The sequence below is a fragment of the Danio aesculapii genome, chromosome 17 (assembly GCF_903798145.1).
Source record: "Danio aesculapii chromosome 17, fDanAes4.1, whole genome shotgun sequence".
Lineage (NCBI taxonomy): Eukaryota > Metazoa > Chordata > Actinopteri > Cypriniformes > Danionidae > Danio > Danio aesculapii.
In genome coordinates this window covers 43,378,507-43,402,715 of record NC_079451.1, presented here as the reverse complement: position 1 = coordinate 43,402,715, position 24,209 = coordinate 43,378,507, and the positions used below count along the sequence as shown (strand labels likewise).

At 34.6% G+C, this 24,209-nt stretch overlaps 1 protein-coding gene across 3 annotated transcripts in view; it reads left to right on the top strand.

The window, feature by feature from the left end:
• LOC130244215 (neuronal PAS domain-containing protein 3) overlaps positions 1–24,209 on the top strand; it is a 620,066-nt gene that overhangs the window by 378,750 nt on the left and 217,107 nt on the right. For all 3 annotated transcript variants that reach the window (XM_056476532.1, XM_056476531.1, XM_056476533.1), the window contains exon 5: positions 8,475–8,564. In XM_056476532.1, the coding sequence (XP_056332507.1) occupies positions 8,475–8,564 (90 nt within the window). The remainder of the gene's footprint in view (positions 1–8,474; positions 8,565–24,209) is intronic.

Below are 24,209 nucleotides of genomic sequence, written 5' to 3'. Positions count from 1 at the left end.
TAATTTGCCCTTGCTACAAATTTATTATGCAAGATACTCAATACATAAAGAGAAAAAAACACATCATAATTATAAGAATGTGCACAGCAACTAGATGGCATTTAGCTGGTATATTTTTATTTCTTTTTTAAATGATCAAGGTGTTTAACCAATTAACACAAACTGCACAGACTGCATGGAATTTTTTTTAGGGTGACTTAAAGCCTTTTTGAAGGTATCATTGCACTGCGTATATAATTTTCTTTCGGTACAGGACACAAAGTTTGGGAAGGAGGTTGGACATTTTACTCTGAAAACAAGCATTTACCTAAAGGTCTCTTAAAGGGAGAGTTCACCCAAAACCGAAAACTCAAATTCTGTTAATAAGATATTTTAATGGGCGAGGCAGTGGCACAGTAGGTAGTGCTGTCGCCTCACAGCAAGAAGGTCGCTGGTTTAACAGCCTCGGCTGGGTCAGTTGGCGTTTCTGTGTAGAGTTTGCATGTTCTGCGATAGCGTGGGTTTCCTCCGGGTGCTCCGGTTTCCCCCACAGTCCAAAGACATGCGGTACAGGTGAATTGGGTAGGCTAAATTGTCCGTAGTGTGTGTGAATAAGTATGTATGTGTTTCCCAGTGATGGGTTGCGGCTGGAAGGGCATCCGCTGCATAAAACAAATGCTGGATGAGTTGGCAGTTCATTCCGCTGTGGCGACCCCGGATTAATAAAGGGACTAAGTCGAAAAGTGAATGAATGAATGAATGAATGAATGTAGATATTTTAATCAAAATGTTTTTGAAAGGCTCATTTTACAAGTCTCCTAGAGTTAAACAGTTAACTTAAACAATTATTATTTTGTGTTGCCATTTTTCCATTATTTTGACAGGATAGTAGGTTGACAGCAAGTGAAGTGGGAGAGAGAGGAAGTAGGATCAGGAAAGGTCCACAAGCCGGGATTCAAACTCGGGATGCCCGGAGCGCTGCCGCATCATATGTCAGCGCACTAACCACTGGGCTATCGCGCCGATGACTTGAACAATTTTTAAAAATAAATTAAGCTGATTTCTTGTTCTGGTGATGTCACTTTTAGCTTAGCTTAGCAGAATGAATTGAATGGGAATTGACAATTAGCGTTTCATTCAAGATTTTCAATCAGTTTTCCCATCTATGCTTGAGTCGTTTGTAGTTACATAGTGTAATAAAACTGGCGGAAAATTAAAAAACTATTTTTTTATTTATTTTTATTTTTTTACATTTTATAAACCGCGTTTGTTTACAATCATTCTATCAAACAATTTTTTTTTTTCATTGAGGGGAAATATTTTCACTGTGGATATAATTCCCCCACCAAAAAAGCTCATTTTAGATATTTGCACCATTATTCATGTATCAAATACAGACGATGAAGAATCAAACCAATATTTCATCCATAATACAGCATTTATCAAGCACCACCAATGAAATGATGCCATCAAATCCATGAATATTCCACAAAATAAAGCCTAAATCATACAGCAAAAGGGATTTTTTTTTTTGTATGATGTGTGTATAATTAGCAATTCCGTACTGAAGAAATCTTGAGATGTCACTGCTGGAGGTGCTGCTGTCGGGTCTCCAGCAGTCAACAATTAAGGCGCTGAGGTCACATGGGTTAATTACATATTGTCCCCCACTGGCTCAGATAATCTGTAGGGTGATACGAAATGTCAGAAAGGATTGAAGCGAGAGAGAGGGAAATAAAAAAACAAGGTATTGTGCACAATGTCACAACTGATCTGATCACCTTTTTATGAAAATCAGGCTTACACAGACACGGTGGAAAGCGTCGCTGGCTCGTTTATTTCCGAGTTTAAAGCAGTGTCGGCAGCTGGCGAGAGAGCTCTCGGTCTCTACTCGCCGATAAAACAGCGCAGCCTCGGGCTATTTACAGCACGCTGATATGCAGCTGACAACAGCACGTCCCGTGAGCACATCACTGCCTCCCAGAACACGCATCTGCTGGAGGTGATGTGCTAGACCTGCGCTAATGCTAATACCGGCCCATTATATGGCACTTTACATTTGAAATGCTAATACGCCAATGTAGATGCGTTAACATAAATGCTATGCTAACACAGATGCTTATTTACATTACTTACAGCAACAAAAACAGCTTCAAGGGAGCGTATTCTACACATTTAGCATTTAATTTTTCCCCTGATGTCCACTTAGAATATCCGTCAAGGTTTCTTGCACTGAAATGGTTGTAAATTGGCCTGTGTTTTCAGCCTTGCTCTGATCTGCAGGGGCTGGTCATACACAATGTGTTTTAGTGTGGCATCAGAGCATGTTTTTTTTCTTTTTTTTATTATTATTATTGTTATTATTATTTTTTTTTTTATTAAATTGTTGGATAATGTAAATATGACCAAAACAAATAATTTTGTGGCTTTTTTTTTGAGTATTTGTCAAGTTTGGAATCAGGTAAATGTGATTTAATTTGTTGTTTTTTTACATGTAGCCTATATATTAGCCATGCTGTATGGCAGGGGTGTCAAAGTCAATTCGGGGCTGGAGCCCTGCAGAGTTTAGTTCCAGCCCTGCTTCAAAACACCTATCTGTAGGTATCAAACAAGCCTAAAGCACTTAATTAGTTTGATCAGGTGTGTTTAATTAGGGTTGGAACTAAACTGCAGAGCTGCGGCCCTCCAGGAACTGGCTTTGACACATGTGTTGCATGTGAATGTGACTTAAAGGGCACCTATTATGTAAAAATCACTTTTATTAGGGGTTTAAACACAGTTGTGTGGCAGCAGTGTGTAAGTATAACCAGCTTCTAATGGCAAACATTTACTAATTTTTGTTTTTTATAATTAAAATTGATAAAAACAGTCTGCAGAAATGATTTGATTGACATTCTTCCGATGTACAGTGTCATCAGAGGGGGAAAACCCCACCCATTATTGACTATCTCTCCCTCATTAGCATAGGACATTAGTTTTGATTATTGAATCTGCCACTATCCTGACACATGAGCATTTATAGCTCCGCCCTTTTAAAAGAGGGCACAATCTCATTTGAATTTAAAGCGACAGTTACCACAATTTGTATCAAAGCCTAAAAAGGGCAGTTTCAAAGAGTTGTAAAACATTATTTATGGGGTATTTTAAGTTAAAACTTCACATTCACACACTCTTGGGACATCAGAGACTTGTATTACATCTTGTAAAAAGGGACATAATTTAATAATAATTGTAATAAATTGCATGTTTACAGTGAATTCTGTGTTAGAAGCTTCTTAGGAAGAAATAATCCTTTTTTGGGGGGATATTTAAACATTCTATATGCAAATGATCTTTTTTATAATTTGCTAGTACACTGTTTCTCAACCACGTTCCTGGAGGACCACCTCCACTGCATATTTTGGATGTCTCCTTTGTCACACCCATTACAGGTCTTTCAGTCTCTGCTAATGAGCTGATGATCAGAATCAGGTGTGTTTGGTTAAGGAGACATTAAAAATGTGCAGAGCCGGTGGTCCTCTAGGAACGTGGTTGAGAAACACTGGGCTAGTAAATAAGCTTATACTTAAAAAAAAAAAAAAAAAAAAAATATATATATATATATATATATATATATATATATATATATATATATATATATAATTTGTATGAATAAAAATAAATGGATGAATAAATTAATGAATAAATAAATAAATGACAAACTAAACTATAAGTAAAGTAGTTAATGGTAAATCAACACTAAAATATGCTGATTTGCTGCTTAAATTACCAGACATAAATGATGGTTGAAATACCATTAATAATAATTATTTCATTTTATTTTATTTTAATCCTGTCACAACAGAATTAAGGATCCAAGTGCAATTTAATAAGAGTATTCGTGTAAGCAGGCAATGGTCAAAATGGGCAAAACAGGTACATACAGGGCATCCAAAACATAATCGAAAACGGGCATAATGTCAAAAACTAGGCGGAGGTCAGAATATAACAAAATAACAAAACTAAGATCAGGAACACGACAGGCAAAAACAAATAGCAAACAAAACTAACATGATGACTGCAAACAAAGACCTGTTAGTCAGTCCTGAACTGGTGTACATGTGGTCTATGATGCTGCGTTCCCACCAGACGTGGAAGAAGCGTCAAGCGTGAGTGATTTACATGTTAAGTCAATGCAAAGACGCAAATAGACATCCTGCAGCGAGATATGCGCGAATGAGGCAGCATAAATGATGTGATTTGTGCGAATGAAGCAGCGCGAGTTGTTTTTTTATTTGTTTTTTTTGACACGCATTTTGCACGGATTTAAGTTGGAAAATCTGAACTTCAGCGGACATTCGCACCACATTAACCAATTAGGAGCTTTCTTTCTTGTATGGGCGTGATTATGATGTAGCGCCTGTTGTTGGTGTCCCAGGGGGAATCCTCCTGCCGACATCAGACAACAGTTAATCAAACTGGGCTCGGCTCAGTCTGAAGCACTGCTAAAAGCTTCCTTCATTCAGGACTCGGGCATGGCTCCATATGAATTGGTGCTGTTTTTCAGTCTTCCTAAAGCACATAAACACACTATTTTCTGAATAAAATCCATGTTAGCCATTTAGTAATGAAGCTAGAGTCACCGGGCAGACAGAATCCCTGTCCATCACGTGAATCCGCATCTATTGTGAAGTGAATTTGACATGCGACTGAAGCGGATGTGAAGCGAGTAAACAGATGATCAGTGATGATGGGATTCAGCTGTGTGTGAGTCATCAGTGGTGAACAGAAACCGGTGTGTGTGTGTGTGTGAAATGGCATGATGGGAATTGTAGTGCATTAGCATGATGTGTAGTTCACCAGCAATCTGCCAGGAGTGGATCGCTGGTGATCATGACAAATCCATGCCTCGGATATTACCTGTTAATGTAAAAAGTACATTTCTGACTCTGCATCAGCTGATTATCAATTAATAGTCACTTATTTTCATGCGGTTCCTTGCTTATGATCTCAAAAGTCATTTACCATAGTATATAATGAAAACTGATTATGTGAATGATAAATGATTATTAGATTTTTTGCTTCACCTAATTATGGGATGTTTGAATGTATGTTAAGCAATCTAATTCATAGCAAACTTGCTAAATTATTATTTTTTTCTCATGTTGTTAATACTATCATTAGGTTTAGAGACCATTTTGAAGGATGTAAACCATAACAATGGTCCTAATGTATTTCCTCTGTTACATTTTTCTGTTTTCCATAACTTCTGAGAATCCAAAAGGTCCACATATTGATAAATAATGTTATGACAGTGGTTTTAACGTTACGATATGACTGAATTGCCTCTTTTGTTACAGTTCTGAAATAGTATGACAACAAGTAAGAAATGTTTATGGGCTGTGCACTGATATCACCACATTGAAATGGTCCAGGGAAGAGATGGTCAAAGTTGGCCCATGGTAACCTTCGATTTATCCCACCATCCTATCTAAGAGCGGGAGAATGATTGGGATGGTTTGGAGACTGTCATTTCTAATTTAATAGGACCTTTTATTTGTTTGTTTTATTGTTAAGCTACAAAAAAAGGCTAACTGAAATTAAACGTTTCAATTTAAGAGGTGTCAATTATTCAGATTTAGTTTAAAATGTACATACTGTCACCCAACGGACAAAAGACTTTGGTGAGCAAAAGCAGAGTATTCACTACTAAACTCCAAGGTGTTATAAATGTGATTTGTTCATGTCTTATTGCAGTTATAATTTTATGCTGCATTAGGTAATATTCAAAGTAATGTTTTCTATTTATTCTTAAATATTATGACAATAAATTAGGAAATTACCCATGATGACTTTTAATGTGAAATAGTTTGGTATATTTATCTTCAGCCCATGGCTATCAATGATATTTGGTTTTTGGCCCTTCATATGAAAAGTTTGGGCCCTGGTCTAAAGTATACTTTTAGTGTAAGTGGTATTTTATTTATAGATTTAACCAACAGCGCCACTCCGATGTTTCATTTGTAAACATCTACAATACATACAGTACAACAATTTCCATATATTTTTATCTTTTTTTTATCTTTTTCATATAAAAAGTGCCACTCACTTTACACTGGGTTCAATAAAGTCTCATGAAACATTCAAGAAGCACCATAATATCCTTTTGCGGAAATGTTGTCACATGCAGGCCTGTTTCTCTAATGAAGCCTGGGTTGTCATTTTCAATGCGGGAGCGTAGGCAGACGGCAAAACGATGGTGGCACTGAAAACACAAGCGCTTGCCAAGCTGCACTAGCGGCTCACACCATGCAAAATAAAAAGTGATTTTGCAGCTGCGGTGTGTCATTGACCAATCAGAGGTGATTTTGTTCACAATCAAGCACTTTTGCCTCAATGCTACAATGAGTGTGCAGGACAATGTTCCCGTTCTTCACGCTGCTACTTTTGTGCATTGAAATAACAAGGTTATTTCAAGAGTGCTCAGTGAGAAACGTACTCCTTTTTTAAGGAGTTTTAGTTATTTCTCCTCATAAAGTCACCATAAATCAAACGTGAGAGTTTGTATTCTTATCATTTAATGGGATATTGCAGAATTTATCCTAGATTATTTATCTGGTTATATATACGTCATTTGATTTTTATGTATTTCCTTTGAATTTGTGTGCTCCGTGATCTTTCCCTCCCTCTCAAACTAAATCTCTGATTGGTGTTCAGTGGATTGGCTTGTGGGTGGGGCAACCTGTCACTCATATGAGATCCATCAATAGCAAACCAATCATCTGATCAATTATTCATCAAAATCAAGGAAAGCCCAACATTTTAATCTTATTCAAGAAGATGTTTTATGTAGAAAGTAATTTCATTAATTTTTCTTCAGATATTTATCAGGCATCGCCCCAGCGGAATGAACCACCAACTATTCCAGCATTTTTTTTTACGCAGCAGATATAGATTTGTATAAAATTGTTGAAATTAAAAATGTAGGTGCCCACATGATTAAAAAAAGCTTTTTATAGTAAACACTAGTGTTTTTGAATCATACTATAGTAAAGTGAAGTATACTGTACAGTAGATATTATAGTATTTGACACTTTTCTTACAGCATATTGTAGAGTGAACTGAAACTAATCTAATTCAAAAGTCATCAATCCCATATCAAAAGTTCCTGAAAGCAAAGAAGGTCAAGGTGCTCCAGGTTTGGCCATCCCAGTCACCAGACATGAACATTATTAAGCATGTCTGGGGTAAGATGAAGGAGAAGGCATTGAAGATGAATCCAAAGAATCTTGATGAACTCTGTGAGTCCTGCAAGAACGCTTTCTTTGCCATTCCAGATGACTTTATTAAGTGATTTGAGTCAGTGCAGAGATGTATGGAGTCATACACAATATTAATTCTTTTACCATGACTTTATATTCTATACTGTACGTTATTTCTGTTAAGTGACAAGGCTTTCGTCCAAGAAAAGTCAGATTTTACTGTCCTAAATAAATAATTCAAAATCAAGGCATGATCATATTTTATTTTGGTCAAATAAGCATAATCTAGAGGCCTTTGCCTTTCAAATAAGCCACTTCTGATGCCAAATGATTAACTAGTTGCTCTTACAACTGAGACTGACAACAAGACTTTTGTCAGGCAGTGTAGTATACTTTAATTTTTACTACAGTAATCTGTGGTGTTCTGTAGTATAATATACCCTAGAAGGTGTTGAAAACTACAATATTGGGTAATTTATGTTACTATAGTTGTTACTGTAAAATTTCCTCAACAGATCAATTCTAAAGTATGATATGGTATTTACTATGCATTACTATAGTATGTTTTATATAGATGGGGGCTGTTATGCACTGGTTGTTTACTATACTGTATTTCAAACAGGGTTTAAGAAAAATTTGGCATGCATGTCTTTGAAAATGAATTAAAGTCAAAAGACTTTTACTGCTTGTTCAAACTACTGATTTAAAATGAGTTGAAACAACAAGTCTTAAGGTTTTTTATTAGGGGGATAACTTAATTTTTTAGGTTCAATCCACTTAAATTTGTAAAAACGATTAAGTTAACTTTGATTTGTGTTGGGACAAGATGAAGGAATCTAGTGGAACCCAGCATTTTCACACTGAATTTAATAGTTTTTGGGATTGATAGTATAATATGTTGCTACTGTCTGTCAGTGACTCTTTTTGAAAGTATACTCTCTCATTGACAGTTTCCTTCATGAAAAAAACAAACAAAAAACCCAACTTTATTGATATGAATGAGCCGTTTATTCTGCCTAATATTTATGTACGGCTGGCAGCGTCCCTCAGAGTTGAGGCGTCTGTGATCCGGAGCTGTTAATTGACGTTGTAATTGTTGCTCTTTAATGATCTGTCAGACGTTTTCCCACACGGGATGCGGTTTTTGTTTGCAATCCGGGGCTTGATGGCTTTCTCGCTCTCCGCGCTGTGAGGAATAAGCTATTTGTGAGACTCTCGCCTGACTTGTTTCTTCTCTTTTTCTCTCTCTTTCAGTCCCTGGATGGATTTGTATTTGCACTAAACAAGGAGGGGAGGTTTTTGTACATCTCAGAGACGGTGTCCATATACCTGGGGCTTTCACAGGTGAGTGCACGTGAGATTTTTTTTTCGCTCTCCCATCTCTTCCCGTCCGGCGGTGCGGAAGAAAATCTGGACAAATTAGTGTTAGATAAACTCCTGCGGGTTTGTTAGCTGCTGTTTAATTCGCGGCGTTCGCGCCTGCATATTTTAAGCACCAGAGAGATGTTCTCATTGGAATGCTAGCGTGTTTCTGTGCTCCTGTTGGCTCGATCCAGGGCCTTTCAATAAACAGACAGATCGGCGAGGTCGGACGGTGAGAAAGTGACCTTCAGAACTCTTGCCGTCCTGTCTAGCTGAGCTTCATCTCAAGTGCTAGCAGGCTTCAATCAAAGCAGACATGGCTGCACAACAGGCAGCTTCTGTCGGAAAATCCACACAAATCATCAGAATGGTCTCTTGCTGGTCTTGTATGAAGAATTTAAAGAGCACAGGTGTGTTCAAGATGCTCACTGTACTGCTTACTGTAACAGTTTGCACATATTGTTTGTCTCAGATTGGACGTGATTTGAGATATGGACGACTTATTTTAGAAGAAAATGCTGTGGAGTTTGTTCATGCAGGTCGCAGTATGTGAGCATACACACACACTGCATGGAGTGCTGTATCCCATAATGCAATGCACTCCATTCGACCTTACTTTGCTGGTTTGACAAATGAAATGGAGGAAATGACAATGTTTTTAAGTCAAATGGAATTCTGGATGACAAACGGGTAAATACTGAAATATATTTTCTGAATAAACTTTATGCTGGTCTTGTTTACTGTTGGTTGCTAGGTTACCAATACTACAGTGAGCTGCTCTAATAACTTGATGGAAACGGATATGTATTATTTATTTATATTCTGTGACCAGATTCGCTTCATATTTGGATAGGAAAGGCTATATTAAGTATTGTGAATAATTCGTAATGTGGAGAGCTTATTTTAGAAGAAAATGCTGTGGAGTTTGTATATGCAGTTCGTAGTATGTTTGACCTTTCTTCTCTAGTTTGACAAATGAACTGAAGGAAATACCAATGTTTTTTAGTCAAAATTGAATTCTGTAAAAAAAGGGACTCCTTTCCCAAAATGCACCCTGTGTGCATTTTGAATTAATTATATTAGAAATGATTGATGGAAATTTTAAATAGAATTTCGGTATTTAATAATAATAAAAATAATAGTAATAAAAGCTTTTACACTCACTTGAGGTAGCGAATTTGGATGACAAAAAGGATAATGCTAATAATGAAATATATTTTTTGAATACACTCTGACGTATTGAAGTTTATGCTGGTCTTGTTTACTGTTGGTTGCTAGGTTACCAATACAACAGTGAGCTGCTCTAATAACTTGATGGAAACGTATATGAATATATTATTTTTATTCTGTAAACTCTGACAAGATTTGCTTCATATTTGGATAGAAAAAGCTATGTATTGTGAATAATTTGTGAAGTGGATAGCTTATTTTAGACGAAAATGCTGTGGAGTTTGTATATGCGGGTCACAGTATGTTCAACCTTTCTTTTCTAGTTTGGCAAAAACTGGAGAAAATACTAATGTTTTTAGTCAAATTGAATTCTGTTGAAAATCTGGAATCGTTTCCCAAAATGCACCCTACGTGCATTAATTATTATATTAGAAAGGAGTGATGACATTTTTTTGAAAATTTCGGAATTTAATTATTAATAATAATAAAAAAGTTTTTACACCCACTTAAGGTGGCTTTGGATGACAGAAAGGGTAATGCAAACAATAAAATATATTTTCTGAATAAACTGTGACGTAGGGAACATTATGCTGGTCTTGTTTACTGTTGGTTGCTAGGTTACTAATACTACAGTGAGCTGCTCTAATAACTTGATGTAAACGCATCTCACTTTTTTGAGAACTTTGACTAAGTTATTTTCATGTTTGAATAGAAAAGGCTAAATATTGTGAAAAATTTGCAATGTGGATAGCCTATTTTAGATGAAAATGCTGTGCAGTTTGTATATGCAGGTCACAGTATGCGAGTATACACACACACTGCATGGAGTGCTGTTCTTTTCTAGTTTGGCAAATGAACCAAAGGAAATACCAATGTTTTTTAGTCAAATTGTATTCTGTTGAAAATCTGGAATCTTTTCCCAGCATGCACCCTGTGTTAAGGTGCATTATGAGGTATTGTATAAGAAACAAGTGATGGAAATTTAAAATACAATTCAGGAAAAAAAGTTTTTACACTCACTTGAAGTGGTTTGGATGGGGAAAAAAAAGGGTAAAGCAAATAATGACATGCATTTGCTGAATGAACTCTGACGCAGTGAAAATTATGCTTGTCTTGTTTAATCAAATAACTTGATAACAACAACATCAAATAACAACTAATTTGCATTTGGGATTTAAATAATATAAATTTTTTTATAAACAAAGATTTGCTTCATGTTTGGATGTAAAAGGCTATAGATTGTGAATAATTTGGGATGTGGACAGCTTGTTTTAGAAGGAAATGCTGTGGTGTTTGTATATGCAGGATGAAGTATGTGAGTATACTGTATACACACACACTGCATGGAGTGCTGTATCCCATAATGCAATGCACTCCGTTTGACCTTTCTTTGCAACTTTGGCAAATGAACCAGAGGAAATACCAACTTTTTTTACTCAAATTGCGTTCTGTTGAAAATCTGGAATCACTTCCCCAAATGCACCCTGTATTAAGGCCCGTTTGGTAGTATGTATGATAAATGAGTGCTGGAAATTCTGAATAAAATTTTGAAATATAATAATAAAAAAACAAGTTTTTACACTCACTTGAGGTGACTTTGGACTTATGTTGAAAAAAATAGGGTAATACACATAGAGGGTATATACATACATACATACATACATACATACATACATACATACATACATACATACATACATACATACATTTTTTTATAAACTATTAAAAGATTTGCTTCATGTTTTGATGGAAAAGGCTGTAGATTGTGGATAGTTTAGGATGTGGACAGCTTGTTTTATTGCTATGGAGTTTGTATATGCAGGTCACAGTATGATAGTATACACACACACACACTGCATGAAGTGCTGTATCCCATAATGCAATGCACCCCGTAATGCGCTCCATAATGCAGTACCCTTTTTTGTGCGAAAAAAGGACAATGCAAATAATGAAATACATTTACCGAATAGACTCGCAGTGAACATTATGCTTGTCTTGTTTATTGTTGGTCGCTAGGTTACCAATACTACAGTGACCTGCTCTAATAATTTGATGGAAACACACCGAATGCACATTTGGTAATTCACATATTTTATTATTATTTTTGTCGTTTAAAAGTTTGAATTTTAAACTGAGAACCGTGTACTACAAATGTTTTAGCATTTTTCAAACAACAGATAAACTGGAGATGTTGCTTGAATTGTTCTGTCAGACTGTGAACATGCTGTGTGCTAGTTTACCAATACTACTACTACTTACTACTACTTTTTTGACAAAGATTTGCTTCCGTTTAGAATGGAAATCCAGCAATAAATTGTAAATAATTTGGATTAAGGACAGTTAATTGCAGAAGAAAATGCTATGGAGTTTGTACATGTGGTGCACAGTACTGTATGTAAGGTTCCCAAATGTGAACTGTATCCACATTTTGGTAATGTTTCCCACAATGCATTTCACTTCTTTTAATCATTCTTTTTTTTTTTAACCGCAAATGAACCGGAGACTGCAATATATATATATATATATATATATATATATATATATATATATATATATATATATATATATATATATATATATATATATATATATATATATATATATATATATATTGTTTTACTGACATAATTTTGTTAAAAATCTGGAACATTAGCAGAAAGTATAGCATGTATACAATGCATATGTGTGTATGGGTTTGTGTTTTTGCATACATACTCATTTTTTTTAAATAATATTCAGTCCGGTTCAAGTATAGCAACGACCTGTCAGATCTTGAACATTGTAAACATTGAGTTTATATTATGAAAGAAACAGTAGCTGTAAAAGACTATTCAAATTTCCGCTAGATAGAAGGATTGAGATATGAATTAAGAAGAGGAGACTAAAGCAAACTCCAAATTAATTCAGCATTAATTGATTGATGATTTTTATCAAATAATTGATTAATTCTCAAAATCCGGGCTTTTGGAATTTGGCTTGCTCTTTTTTTCTCTGGCATTATCTTTAGGTTGGCCTGCTGATAAAGTGCTTGTAAAGTCTTTAGTCTAAGTAGGTTTTATTATCTTACATGGTTAAGCTTATCCCATAACTCTCCTGATCTTAATTGCTAAACCTTTTTTCTGTGTTAATCTGTCCTGGAGGCCACAAATTTATAAGGTGTAGTTCATTATTTTTTGTCATTAATTGGATGAGCAATTTGCCAGCTTTTCGGCATTGACAGTTTTATGCATTTTGTGCTACAACAGACGGTTATGTATGATTTCATAAAAATGCTAGTTTCCTAGTTTAACTTCGGTTCCCTGAGCAGTTAATTAACATTTGTTGAAATTAGATTTTTGGTGCTTAGTTAATGCACATCTCCAGCCATGCAAGTAATCAGCAGGATAGCTTATCTTTTTTTTAATGTTTGATAAGTAAACTTCTGATAATACAGGGAATATGAATTTTCGCTTCAGTCAGTTGGACATTTTTGCCTTCAGAACTGCTTTTATTCTTCATGGCATTGATTCAGGTGCTAAATGCATCCTTCAGAGAACAAAAGACTGTCAACTTTCATTTCTTGCCAACTTTAGGCCATTGCACAGCACATTCCAGAGATTTCTTTGGTCAATCACCGGAGTAGGCTACACAAGACCTAAACTCAAACCTATATGGTTTTGCCTTCAGATTTGCATTAAAGGGATAGTTCATCTAATACTATACAAAAAAGTCTGGCATTATTTACTTCACAAACCTGAGTTTCTTTGTTCCGTTGAACACAAAAAAAAGATATTTTGAATAACGTTGAATCCTGAAACCATTGACTTCCATTGTATTTGGTTTTCCTGCTACAAGTCAGTGGTTACAGATTTTCATCTTTTTTTTTTATGTTCAACAAAGAAACTCATAAAGGATCAGAACCACTTGAGAGAGTGAATAATGAGTAAATTTTTGTTTTTGGGGTAAAAATGCCCAAAAATCCCCTTAAATTGCCTGAATTTCTCATTCTGATGCTTTTTATCCGCCTTTAACAAGTTGAACTCCAGATAAATTTGACCTCCTTTAAATTCCTAAACGCATTGAGTTCCTGTGATGTGATTGGCTGATCAGATATTTGTGTTAACAAACAGTCAAACTGATGTACCTAATAGACCATTACTATGAAAATTTCCTGCGTTTTGTAAAAGTATTTCATAACCATAACAAGAGGTAATGCAATGAAAACTTTACATTAAAACACCTGCCATAAGGTTATTTATCAATATGTGGAGCTTTCTCGATTCTCGGAAGCTAAAACTGTCAAACTGGAATTACATTAGGACTATTAGTTTGCATTTCCATTATGTATTTTTATATGCAATATTCCAAAATATGAATAAAAATAGCTAATTCTGAACCCAACATAATAGTCACAAATACCCATTCAAACCTACAACATTCTACAATATAGGATCTCAGCGTTGCAATGGTAAGAGGCAGCAAATCTGCTCAGACGGCTCTGATTTCCTAAAAGAGCTAATGATGGAGGTTATTAAAGATTCAGGGCTTGAACCGAACCGCGGCCATTACACTAGGCACAGTCGATAGCGTGACCTTTTAGCACCGCGGCTCAATCATACGAGCGCTCAGCTGCTCAAATCCTGCCCTGCTCTCAGACAGATACTGCAGGCCACTAGAGGAGCACTAATCTCTAAATCGAGCTCTTCCTCAATCCCTTTGAAAGTAGATAGGAAGCGTCCAGTCATGGAGTCCACTGGCCCCGTAATGACATGAGCAGGACCTGGCTGTGATTTCAGAGCGGCTGTGCAGTGGTCAATGACAGGCTGATTCATGGGTTGTATTGTGGAGCGCTTGAGTTTGATTTTAGGTTGCAAGGTTAGTTTGCTGGTTGTTTGGTTTAAAGCTCTCATTAGGTAACTGCAATGTTTCCGGTTTCATATCTCATTTGTTTGTTATTATTTTCTCTGCAGAGAAATTGTTTTCATTCACACTCTCCATCAGACGCAGTGGACAGTATGTAATAGTATTAAATGTTTATTTTGTTTGATTTCAATCTATATTATTCTCATTATTGTATGAAATGTTTTAGCTACTACTACTACTACTACTGATAATAATAATAATAATAATTATTATTATTATTATTATTATTATTATTATTATTATTATTATTATTATTATTATTATTATTATTATTATTATTATTATTATTATTATTATTATTATTATTATTATTATTATTATTATTATATTGTTGGTGTGCTTAATAATAATAATAATAATAATAATAATAACAACAATAATAATAATAATACTACAAATAAATACTATTTTGTTTATAATACATAATAATAATAGTTGTATTAATGTTGTTGTTGTTGTTGTTGTTGTTGTTTAAGTCCTTCAGGCTTGTTTGCAACATAAACAGGTGTGTTGAAGCAGGGCTGGAACTAAACTCTGCAGGACACCGGCCCTCTAGGAATTTACTTTGACACCCCTGCTAACTTATTTCATTAGGTTGATTTATATTTCAACTATGTTTTTAAGTTATTCAAATTTTAACTTCATGTTTAGGCCACTTTAATTGATGCAAGTTGAAATAACTTAAAGTTAAGGCAAAAAAATATATTACAGTGTTCTAGTAGTTAAATATTTATTTTTATTTATTATATTTACTGCAATATGAATTGTCATTGAATGAAGTGTTTATCTGTTTTAAAATATTTGCAATTGATTAGTTAAGCATGTAATAATAAAATGTAAAAAAAATGTAATAATAAAATAATTAATTATTATTATTATTATATGAAAGTGTTACATATTTGTTTTTAAATCCTACTAATAATAATAATAATTATATTAATAATAATAATAATTAATATTATTTTTGTTAGTTGTTACTGTTGTTATTTAATAACAAATATAAAATTTACTGTAAATTTATATAATAATAATAATAATAATAATAATAATAATAATAATAATAATATTATTATTATTATTATTATTATTATTATTATTATTATTATTATTATTATATTAAATTGTTGTTATATATTTTATTTGTTATGATAATAGTTAATATTATTTTGGGTTTTAGTTGTTATTTAATAATGAATATATTATTTAACAATATATTATTATTATTATTATTATTATTATTATTATTATTATTATTATTATTATTATTAAGCTTAAATCCATATTAACTATCATATCATATATTTCACAAGTTAATATGTTTTACAAATTAAAATTCCTGTCCTACATTATTCCTCACTGAAGAATCAGGCTTTTTTCACATAGACATATATCACAGTACTGAATGCAAACACCAATTCATGTTAATTTTAAACAGCAAGTTTCTCTATACTTTAGATTGTGACTCCAGGTGTGTGTGTTTATTTATTTTATTTATTTATTTTTGTGCACATCCTCTGTCCGACCGTCCCTCCTCTTGGCTCTCCTCAGGTCAGTGAGCGAAGGATGCGAAATTGCTTTTCTCTCCATGGCCATTGACCACCTTGTGTTAGATTAATGTGCGCAGAGCGGAGAATCCTGCAGACTTTTACATCAAGCACAAGCACTTTACCATGATGACAGTACATACTATTTCACTAGATACTTTTCAAGATACTAGTATTCAGCTTAAAGTGACATTTAAAGGTTTAACTAGGTTTATTAGGCAAGTTTTGGTAATTAGCCAAGTCGTTGTATAACAGTGGTTTGTTACAGGCAATTGAAACAAAATATCGCTTAAAAGGGCTCATAATATTGAACTTAAAGTGGCTTTAAAGAAATTAAAAGCTGCTTTCATTCAAGCCGAAATAAAACAAAAGACTTTCTCTAGAAGAAAAAATATTACAGGAAATACTGTGAAAAATTCCTTGCTCTGTCAAATATCATTTGGGAAATATTTGTAATAAATAGACAGGAGGGCTAATAATTCTTTTTCTTCTCTTCAACTCTGTTCTCAGATTCATCCAATAACAAGGTTTCGCTTTTGAAGCCCTCATACTCCTCTTTTTCATCCTCATCTGTATTATTCAGCTCAACAGATGGCTGTTTATCCGTTTTGCCGCGCTAATAGCTGTTATCATTTAGCTTCTGCATGTAAATAGGCATATGTTGCCAAATTTTTCACTTGTCTGGGTTTTTCATCCCTCTCTGCTTGGCTTCTGCACCGGGTGATTAGTTCATCTCCAATAATTAATACATGATGGATGCACGCATGTCTTCTCCAGATTAATGGCCAGGTTTGTCATTATACGGTTGACTTGGGATTTTTTTGGGAGGGAGATTTTGGCTTTTTATGATTGGGATTAAGATGTGTTTTGGTCAGTCAGATCATAAGCAGATGAGGGAGATATGTTGCCTTTGCACCTGATGTTTAGATGTATAGATTTTATATACTTTTAGACAATTTCAGTCACTTTTTTTGATGAGGGAGGGTCTGTCGAACATGTGTAGCCTTTTTAACTTTTTTTTTAATATAATATAAAAAAAATTATATTACATAATAAAATAATATTACAAAAAATACAATAAAAAGTCATAAAAAATCATATTTTTTGCAATATCAGATCAATTTCATACACAATGGTAATTCAAAGTGCTTTACATAAACGAGAATAAAAGAAACAAAAAAAATGATTTAAAGAATTAAGTGATTAAAGACAGATTAAAATGTTCAAACAGGTTATAAAAGAAAGAAAAAGTAAAGAAAGACATAATAGTGCGACCTGTGGGACATAGCACAGTGCTCATTCAGTAAAGGCACAGCTAAACAGATGTGTGTTCAGTCTTGATTTGAATGTGCCTAATGTTGGAGCACATCTGATCATTTCTGAAAGCTGATCCAGCAGCGGAGGGCGGAATAGCTGAATGCCAATCCACCCTGCTTTGATTGAACTATTGGAATTTCTAATTTACTTGATCCTAAAGATCTGAGTGACCTGTTAGGTTTGCATTCAGTGAGCGTATTTATAATGTAGTGAGCTTCTAGGCCATTTAGTGATTTATAGACGAGTAATAAAACTTTAAAATCTATTCTGAATGTAACTGGGAGCCAATGTAAAGAACTGAGGACAGGTGTGATGTGCTCTGATTTTCTGGTTCTGGTCAGAATCCTGGCAGCAGTGTTCTGGAAGAGCTTCAACTGTCTTTTTGGGAAGGCCAGTGGGGAGTCCCTTACAGTAATCCACCCTGCTGCTGATAAAAGCATGAACAAGTTTCTCTTATATATATATTAGTTCATTTGACCTACTGTACAGTCAGAAAATCCCAGTTAAAACTATATGATATTCATATTTTTTTTACTGTTAAATATACTGAGTAAATGTTGAAACAGTGAAATCAATTAAACAGATTGTTTACCATTTGTATATTTACTCATTATTTACTCCTCTGAAAGTGCTTCCAGACCTTTAAGTTTATTTTTTTCTGTTAAACACAAAATGATTTTGTGAATATAATATTTTGAATGGTGTTAGAATCCTGTAACCATTGACATCAATAGTAAGGAAAACAAACACTTTGGAATTAATCCGGATTTTGGGTTTCCAGCTTTCTTCAAAATTGTCTTTTTTTTGTGCGTGTTCAATGGAAAAAAGAAACTCTAACAGGTTTGTGACAAGTAAATGATCACAGAATTTTCAGTTTTGGGAAAGCATACCCTTTAAATATACAGCAAGGAATAGAAGTATTAAACACGTCGTGTTTTTTTCCTGGAAAAAATATTTTTTCAAAGGAGCTGTTATAAACAAGTTCTGTGTAATAACAATGGAATGACTAAAGGAGAAAGTGCTGAACTACTGAAACCTATTTAATACTTTATTAAAAAAAAGGCTTATTTTGGTGATGGCAGCTTCCAATGTGGAGAATGAAGCCACATGCATTGTTCAGGTGTGAGTTTTTCACAGACTTTAACAGAGTGTAAAAATCCTGATGGTTCTGTGGGTCTCGTCTATCAAATCTGCTCTTTATTTTGTATTTTCTAGTGGATTCAAGTCAGGTGATTGGCTGAGCCATTCTACAGCTTGATTTTCTTTCTTTGAAAGCATTTGAGAGTTCCCTTGGCTTTGCTGTAAAGTATATGCATTAATTAACATTAACTAAAACAACCTTATTGTAAAGTGTGACCATTTTATTACACATAATTAACTAATTAGATTTATTTTCTTTACATATATTGATTTCTTTGGTTGTTACCAACATCCAGTGAAAATGTCAAGTCAACAGCACCTTTAGAAATATGTTTGTTTCTAATATATTTTTTTCTGAGAAAAATGGTGACATGTTCAATACTTATTTCTCCACTGTATTTATGTTCCTTCTCATAAACAGTTCCTAATACAGCATTTATACAGTTTAACATTTACACACATTGTCTACACTTGTTATTGTTATTTTCATGCAAGGGATCAAGTGGAAAAAACGGATCATTTAACATTTTGGTGACTGAAATAAGCTATTGCAACAGCATATTAATGATTTTATACAAACAATAAACCTGAGTTTATTTAAATATGAGTTTCTTTATTCAGTTTTATTATATTTTGTAAATATAAAGTTTTAAAGGATGTTACATATTTACAAAAATTTACTTCCGTAATGGGACCAAAAAAAATTACTATGAGTCAATACCTACAGATTTCCAGCTTGCTTTTGTATTTAATTATTAGGTAATATTTTATTTTAGGTCACAATTCATGGTATTTGTAACGAGAGTCCACTAAAGGTGAGTGCATTGAACTCAATTGCAGTTTATTAACCAAAAGTGCAAAATAACCAGAACAAGAATTTAACACTAAACTTGGCATAAATAGAAAAACGAAACGTGAAAATAACCCAAAATAAACTCATGGCTTGACATGACAAAGCAAAAACAAACAAACTCACCAACAGAGGTTACACAAACAAAGCTAGACCAAGAACAAGGAAACATGAGAGTACTTGTATCTGAGATTACTTGAGTCTGGTTTATCTCAAGGTTTTTTTCTTCACTTCACCGATTAGTGAAGTTTTTTTTTTTTTTTTTCCTCTCCGCTGTCGCCACTGGCTTGCATGGTTTGGGATCTGTAGAGCTGCGCATCGTTGGATTTGCTCTTCAGTGTTTGGACACTCAGTAGTGATTATTAAACCACACTGAACTGAGCTGAACTGAACTTAAACACAGAAAAACTGAACTACACTGTTTTAATTTACTATGACCTTTTATATGAAGCTGCTTTGACACAATCTACATTGTAAAAGCGCTATACAAATAAAGGTGTATTGAATTGAATTGAATATCAAACAACAAGGATCACATGACATGAAACAACCAAGGAGAAAACAGGCACATGACAAGAACACCCAGTGAAGAACAAGTCACTAGACTAAATCAACCAAAGAAAATGTGACAGGGCAGGAAACAGGAAGACAAGACTAAATTACAAAATAAAAGGCAAGACACCATGACACACCTCACAGTATTTAACAAACCATTAACTAACACTACTAGCTTAATAAACTACTAATTACCTGCTCATTAATTAGTTAGTGAGGTAGAACTTTGATTTGAACTTTGGGTAGGATTAGGCATGCAGAATAGAATCATACTTTTATAACTACTAATAAACATTTAATATCTTAATAATAGACATGCAGGTAATAATCCAGTAGTTAATAACATGAATTGTGACTTAAATTATTATTATTATTATTATTATTATTATTATTATTATTTTGTGTTAAATTAAATTTTTGTGTGAACTATCCCTTTAATTCCACTGTAAACAGAGCCTTTGAGGCCTTCGCAAACCTTGTCGCAGGTCAGCATGTTTCCCAGTGTTGGACGGGGCGTTCGGTCAGCTGTCTGTTTGGTAATTGAGATGTGTATGTTTGCTTTTGTGTAACAGATGGCGCCGTGTGCTTACGCTGATGGCTAGGAAAATAATAATTGCATTATTCCGGCCAAAAGAATATTAGCTTCTGGAATATGGCCATTCGCAAGCCGGCACCCCTGCCAGTACAGCATATGCACTCGCATGGACTAGATATCCAAGGAAATTGATACATCTGGAATAAAGCGACCATCTGAGGTCTCATCTGCCCCGTAGGATTTAGATTTAACCGCGTTCCCGTTCCGTAACCGCCGGCTTAGCTGCGGTACAGTATGTGCGGTGACATCTGAAGGCCGCGGATAACGTGCCATATGCTGGAGGAATTTTGCTGCTGTCGGTTTGTCAATAGTGACGGATCTGGAATGCCTCCAGGAATATGCGAGGAAGGGCCGTCTTTTTTTTCTTCTCGCTGCTCCATCTTCATTCATCTGCATGGTGAAGGAGGCGCAGGGGTTGAATGTAAACATCTGCTGTGCCGCGGGTCGCATTCGTCCACCGTTACATTCCCACATGGTCCGGCCTCATCCCTGTCGCTCCAGCCAGGGAGACTCGAGGAATAGCAGATCTATTAGCATAAACGTCTGGTTGAATGTCTGATCACATCTTTGTGTGCGGGTCACCCTCGGACCTTGCTTTATCTCCATCACTTGTTCGCCACGCCTGCCGTGTCTCCAACATTCATCCTCTCAGGACAGGCTTTTGAATGTTAGTGCGAGTGGTGAAGCTGTCTGGGTGGAAAACTTGTTGGTGTCTGGGTCATATTTCACAAAATTGAAGGAGAGAAATGTTAATTGTGTGTGATTTTTCTCTGATTTGTAAATGGCTTAAAAGCCTGATATATTTTCTATCAAGTGAACATTTGGTTGAAGCTTTTTTCGATTCAGTTCAAGTTTATTGGTATAGTGCTTTTCACAATAGTTATTGCTTCAAAGCAGCTTTACAAAAGGTGCCTGTTATTGCATTACAATCAAAATCAGAAATGTGTAGAAGTCCATCTATTAGCCCAATGACGAAACTAACAGCATGGTCGAAGGTTAAATGCATGTAAGCCTTTTCTATAGCTTCTGAAAAGAATTGTGTTATTTATTAGAATTTATTTACATTTTGTTTTTCAGACCCGAATTTAATCTGACTCCAATTTTAAGTGACTGTCAAAGTTGGAATGTATTTCTAATTGTTTTTTTTTTTTATTAGAATATGCTACTTGCATATTTCAATAACAAACTATTAGAAATACAGATGGGATCACATACAAAGAGAACAAAACAACAAAGACATGAAAAAAGAAAAGTGTGTGTGTGTTAAGGTAACTAGGTGAATGGTCAGTACATACATAAGGGAAAAAAATAAATAAATAAAAAAAAAATATATATATATATATATATATATATATATATATATATATATATATATATATATATATATATATACACACACACACAACAGTTCTGTCTGGTTCTTGAATCTGATTGCCGTGCGATATTTTGCCAGTGACATCACACAAAGGCCTCTTCACCCTTCACCTCTGTGTATTACTTCGCCCACATACAGTCAGCAATAAGCAGAGACGCTACAGTTTGACAAATATTACTGCTGTTAGACAACAAAATGTACTTTTGGGTTTTTTTTTTTAGTCGAGAATGTAGTTGTTTAGATTGCAACTATGCAGTTTATTTGTAAGAATAGTGCCTATTTTAAAATATTTACAATTTCTGAGAGAGCTCGTCAGCGGCCAAAGACTGTTGACGTTGTCTATCCACAAGATGGCGCCACAACCGCATAATAAGCCCTTGCTTAGTGTGTTTTCTTGAGCGTGAATAAGAAGCTGAAAAACGGAAGTGTCGTGGTTTTTAAGGTGGACCGGATGTAGTCAATAAGAAACTGCGAATAAGAAGCTTGATTCAGTCTCGTCCCTATTTATCGCAAACACAACAGCAGTCTGATAGTGATTGCTCTGCTTTTTTCAAGGTTAATTATTGTGATATTGTAACGGTCGCTTTATGTTTGATATGCATTGTGTATAAAAGTCCCCTTTAAGATGACTATTTCTGTGGTTGTTTTACCTTTTAGATGTAAGCACGCATGTATGGGGGCTGAGTTCAGTTCTGGCGAGCTCTGAGAAGTGTGTGATTGTCGCTCTACTGCTGTATCTTTCTTTTATTTCAATAATACAAAAAAATTGTCGTTGACTGGCATGTATGTAGTCAACAGCACTTGGGAGAAACGCATAAAAGCCAATATATAGAGCGAATTAGTTTCTGTCTCCTTTTTTTATCATTTTTTTATCCTTTAAAGTCAAGGTAAACGCTGGGACACCTGGCACCCGTCACAATACCAACGGCAACAGAGAAATACTGTAGACTGTAGGGAGATATTTCTGTAGACAGATGGCATTTCATGTCACGTTCAGGCTTGTAATCTTAAAATGTGAGCAAAATCAGCTGTTTTGTCCTCACCCTAAGGGGGTCACACACCAGAAGCGCAGCTTCACATTACGCTATAGAGAATCATTCAAATACTAGCTCTAAAGTGACGTTGGTGAATTAGTAATGGCTTCTGCTGTTCTGACGTCAGCTGCAGATGTGAATGAATGGCGGAAGAAAGTAGTTCCTAATACAAAAGGGTTTTAGACACTCCGTGTTTGATTTTCTTTTTTATATACAAGATTGTGCCGTCAAATTGTTGTATAAACGCAATATCACACGAGTAGCAATGCGATTATGGCTGTATATCAACACTGGTGGGGCGCTAAGGCACTCGGCCTGCGGCGTTGTGCCAACGCACGCCTCCCAGCAGTGCTGATATACAGCCATATTGCACTGCTACTTGTGTGATATTGCTCATATATATATATATATATATATATATATATATATATATATATATATATATATATATATATATATATATATATATATATATATATATATATATATATCTCAGGATGGTTTGAATAGAACAGTTGAACAGCTGGTTTCCTGATCTCCTCAGATCATAAAGTTTATTGTTTTATTGCATAGCAATTCTTGTGGTCTTGTCTCATGAAATTCCATCACAATTTACAGGGTCTAGTATTACAAAGAGATTTAGCCAGCCTTACAAATGTTTAGGGTTGTTGATTACCATAATTTTATTAGTTACTAATAACTTTGATTAACTAGTAATTAATAACTTTTAACAGTTAACGTTATTAAATATAGAAGTAGTTAAATTGCAATTATATAGTATATAGGTAATGTCTATGTGTAGATGTTCAATGAAGTGTATTTGTGTATTAAGTGTGTGTGTTGTGGAAATAGAGAACAAAAAACAATTCATTTGTTTCACTTGTTTACTTTGTCTTTATTTATTTATTTAACATTTAATGAAAAATATCAAGATAATATCTATAATCTGCATTGTTTTCAAACAGATTTCCGAAAATAAAGCCAAACCCTGAACAATGAAACAATGGAGAATAATTCCACCGGCCCCATCAAGGTAGAGTCGGAAATATCACTAAAAAGGATAATAAGTATTCTTTTATTTATGATGCTGTGGCTGCCGAGGGTCAGCATTTGCATGTGAGCCTGTAGCGGTGCAGCGAGAGACA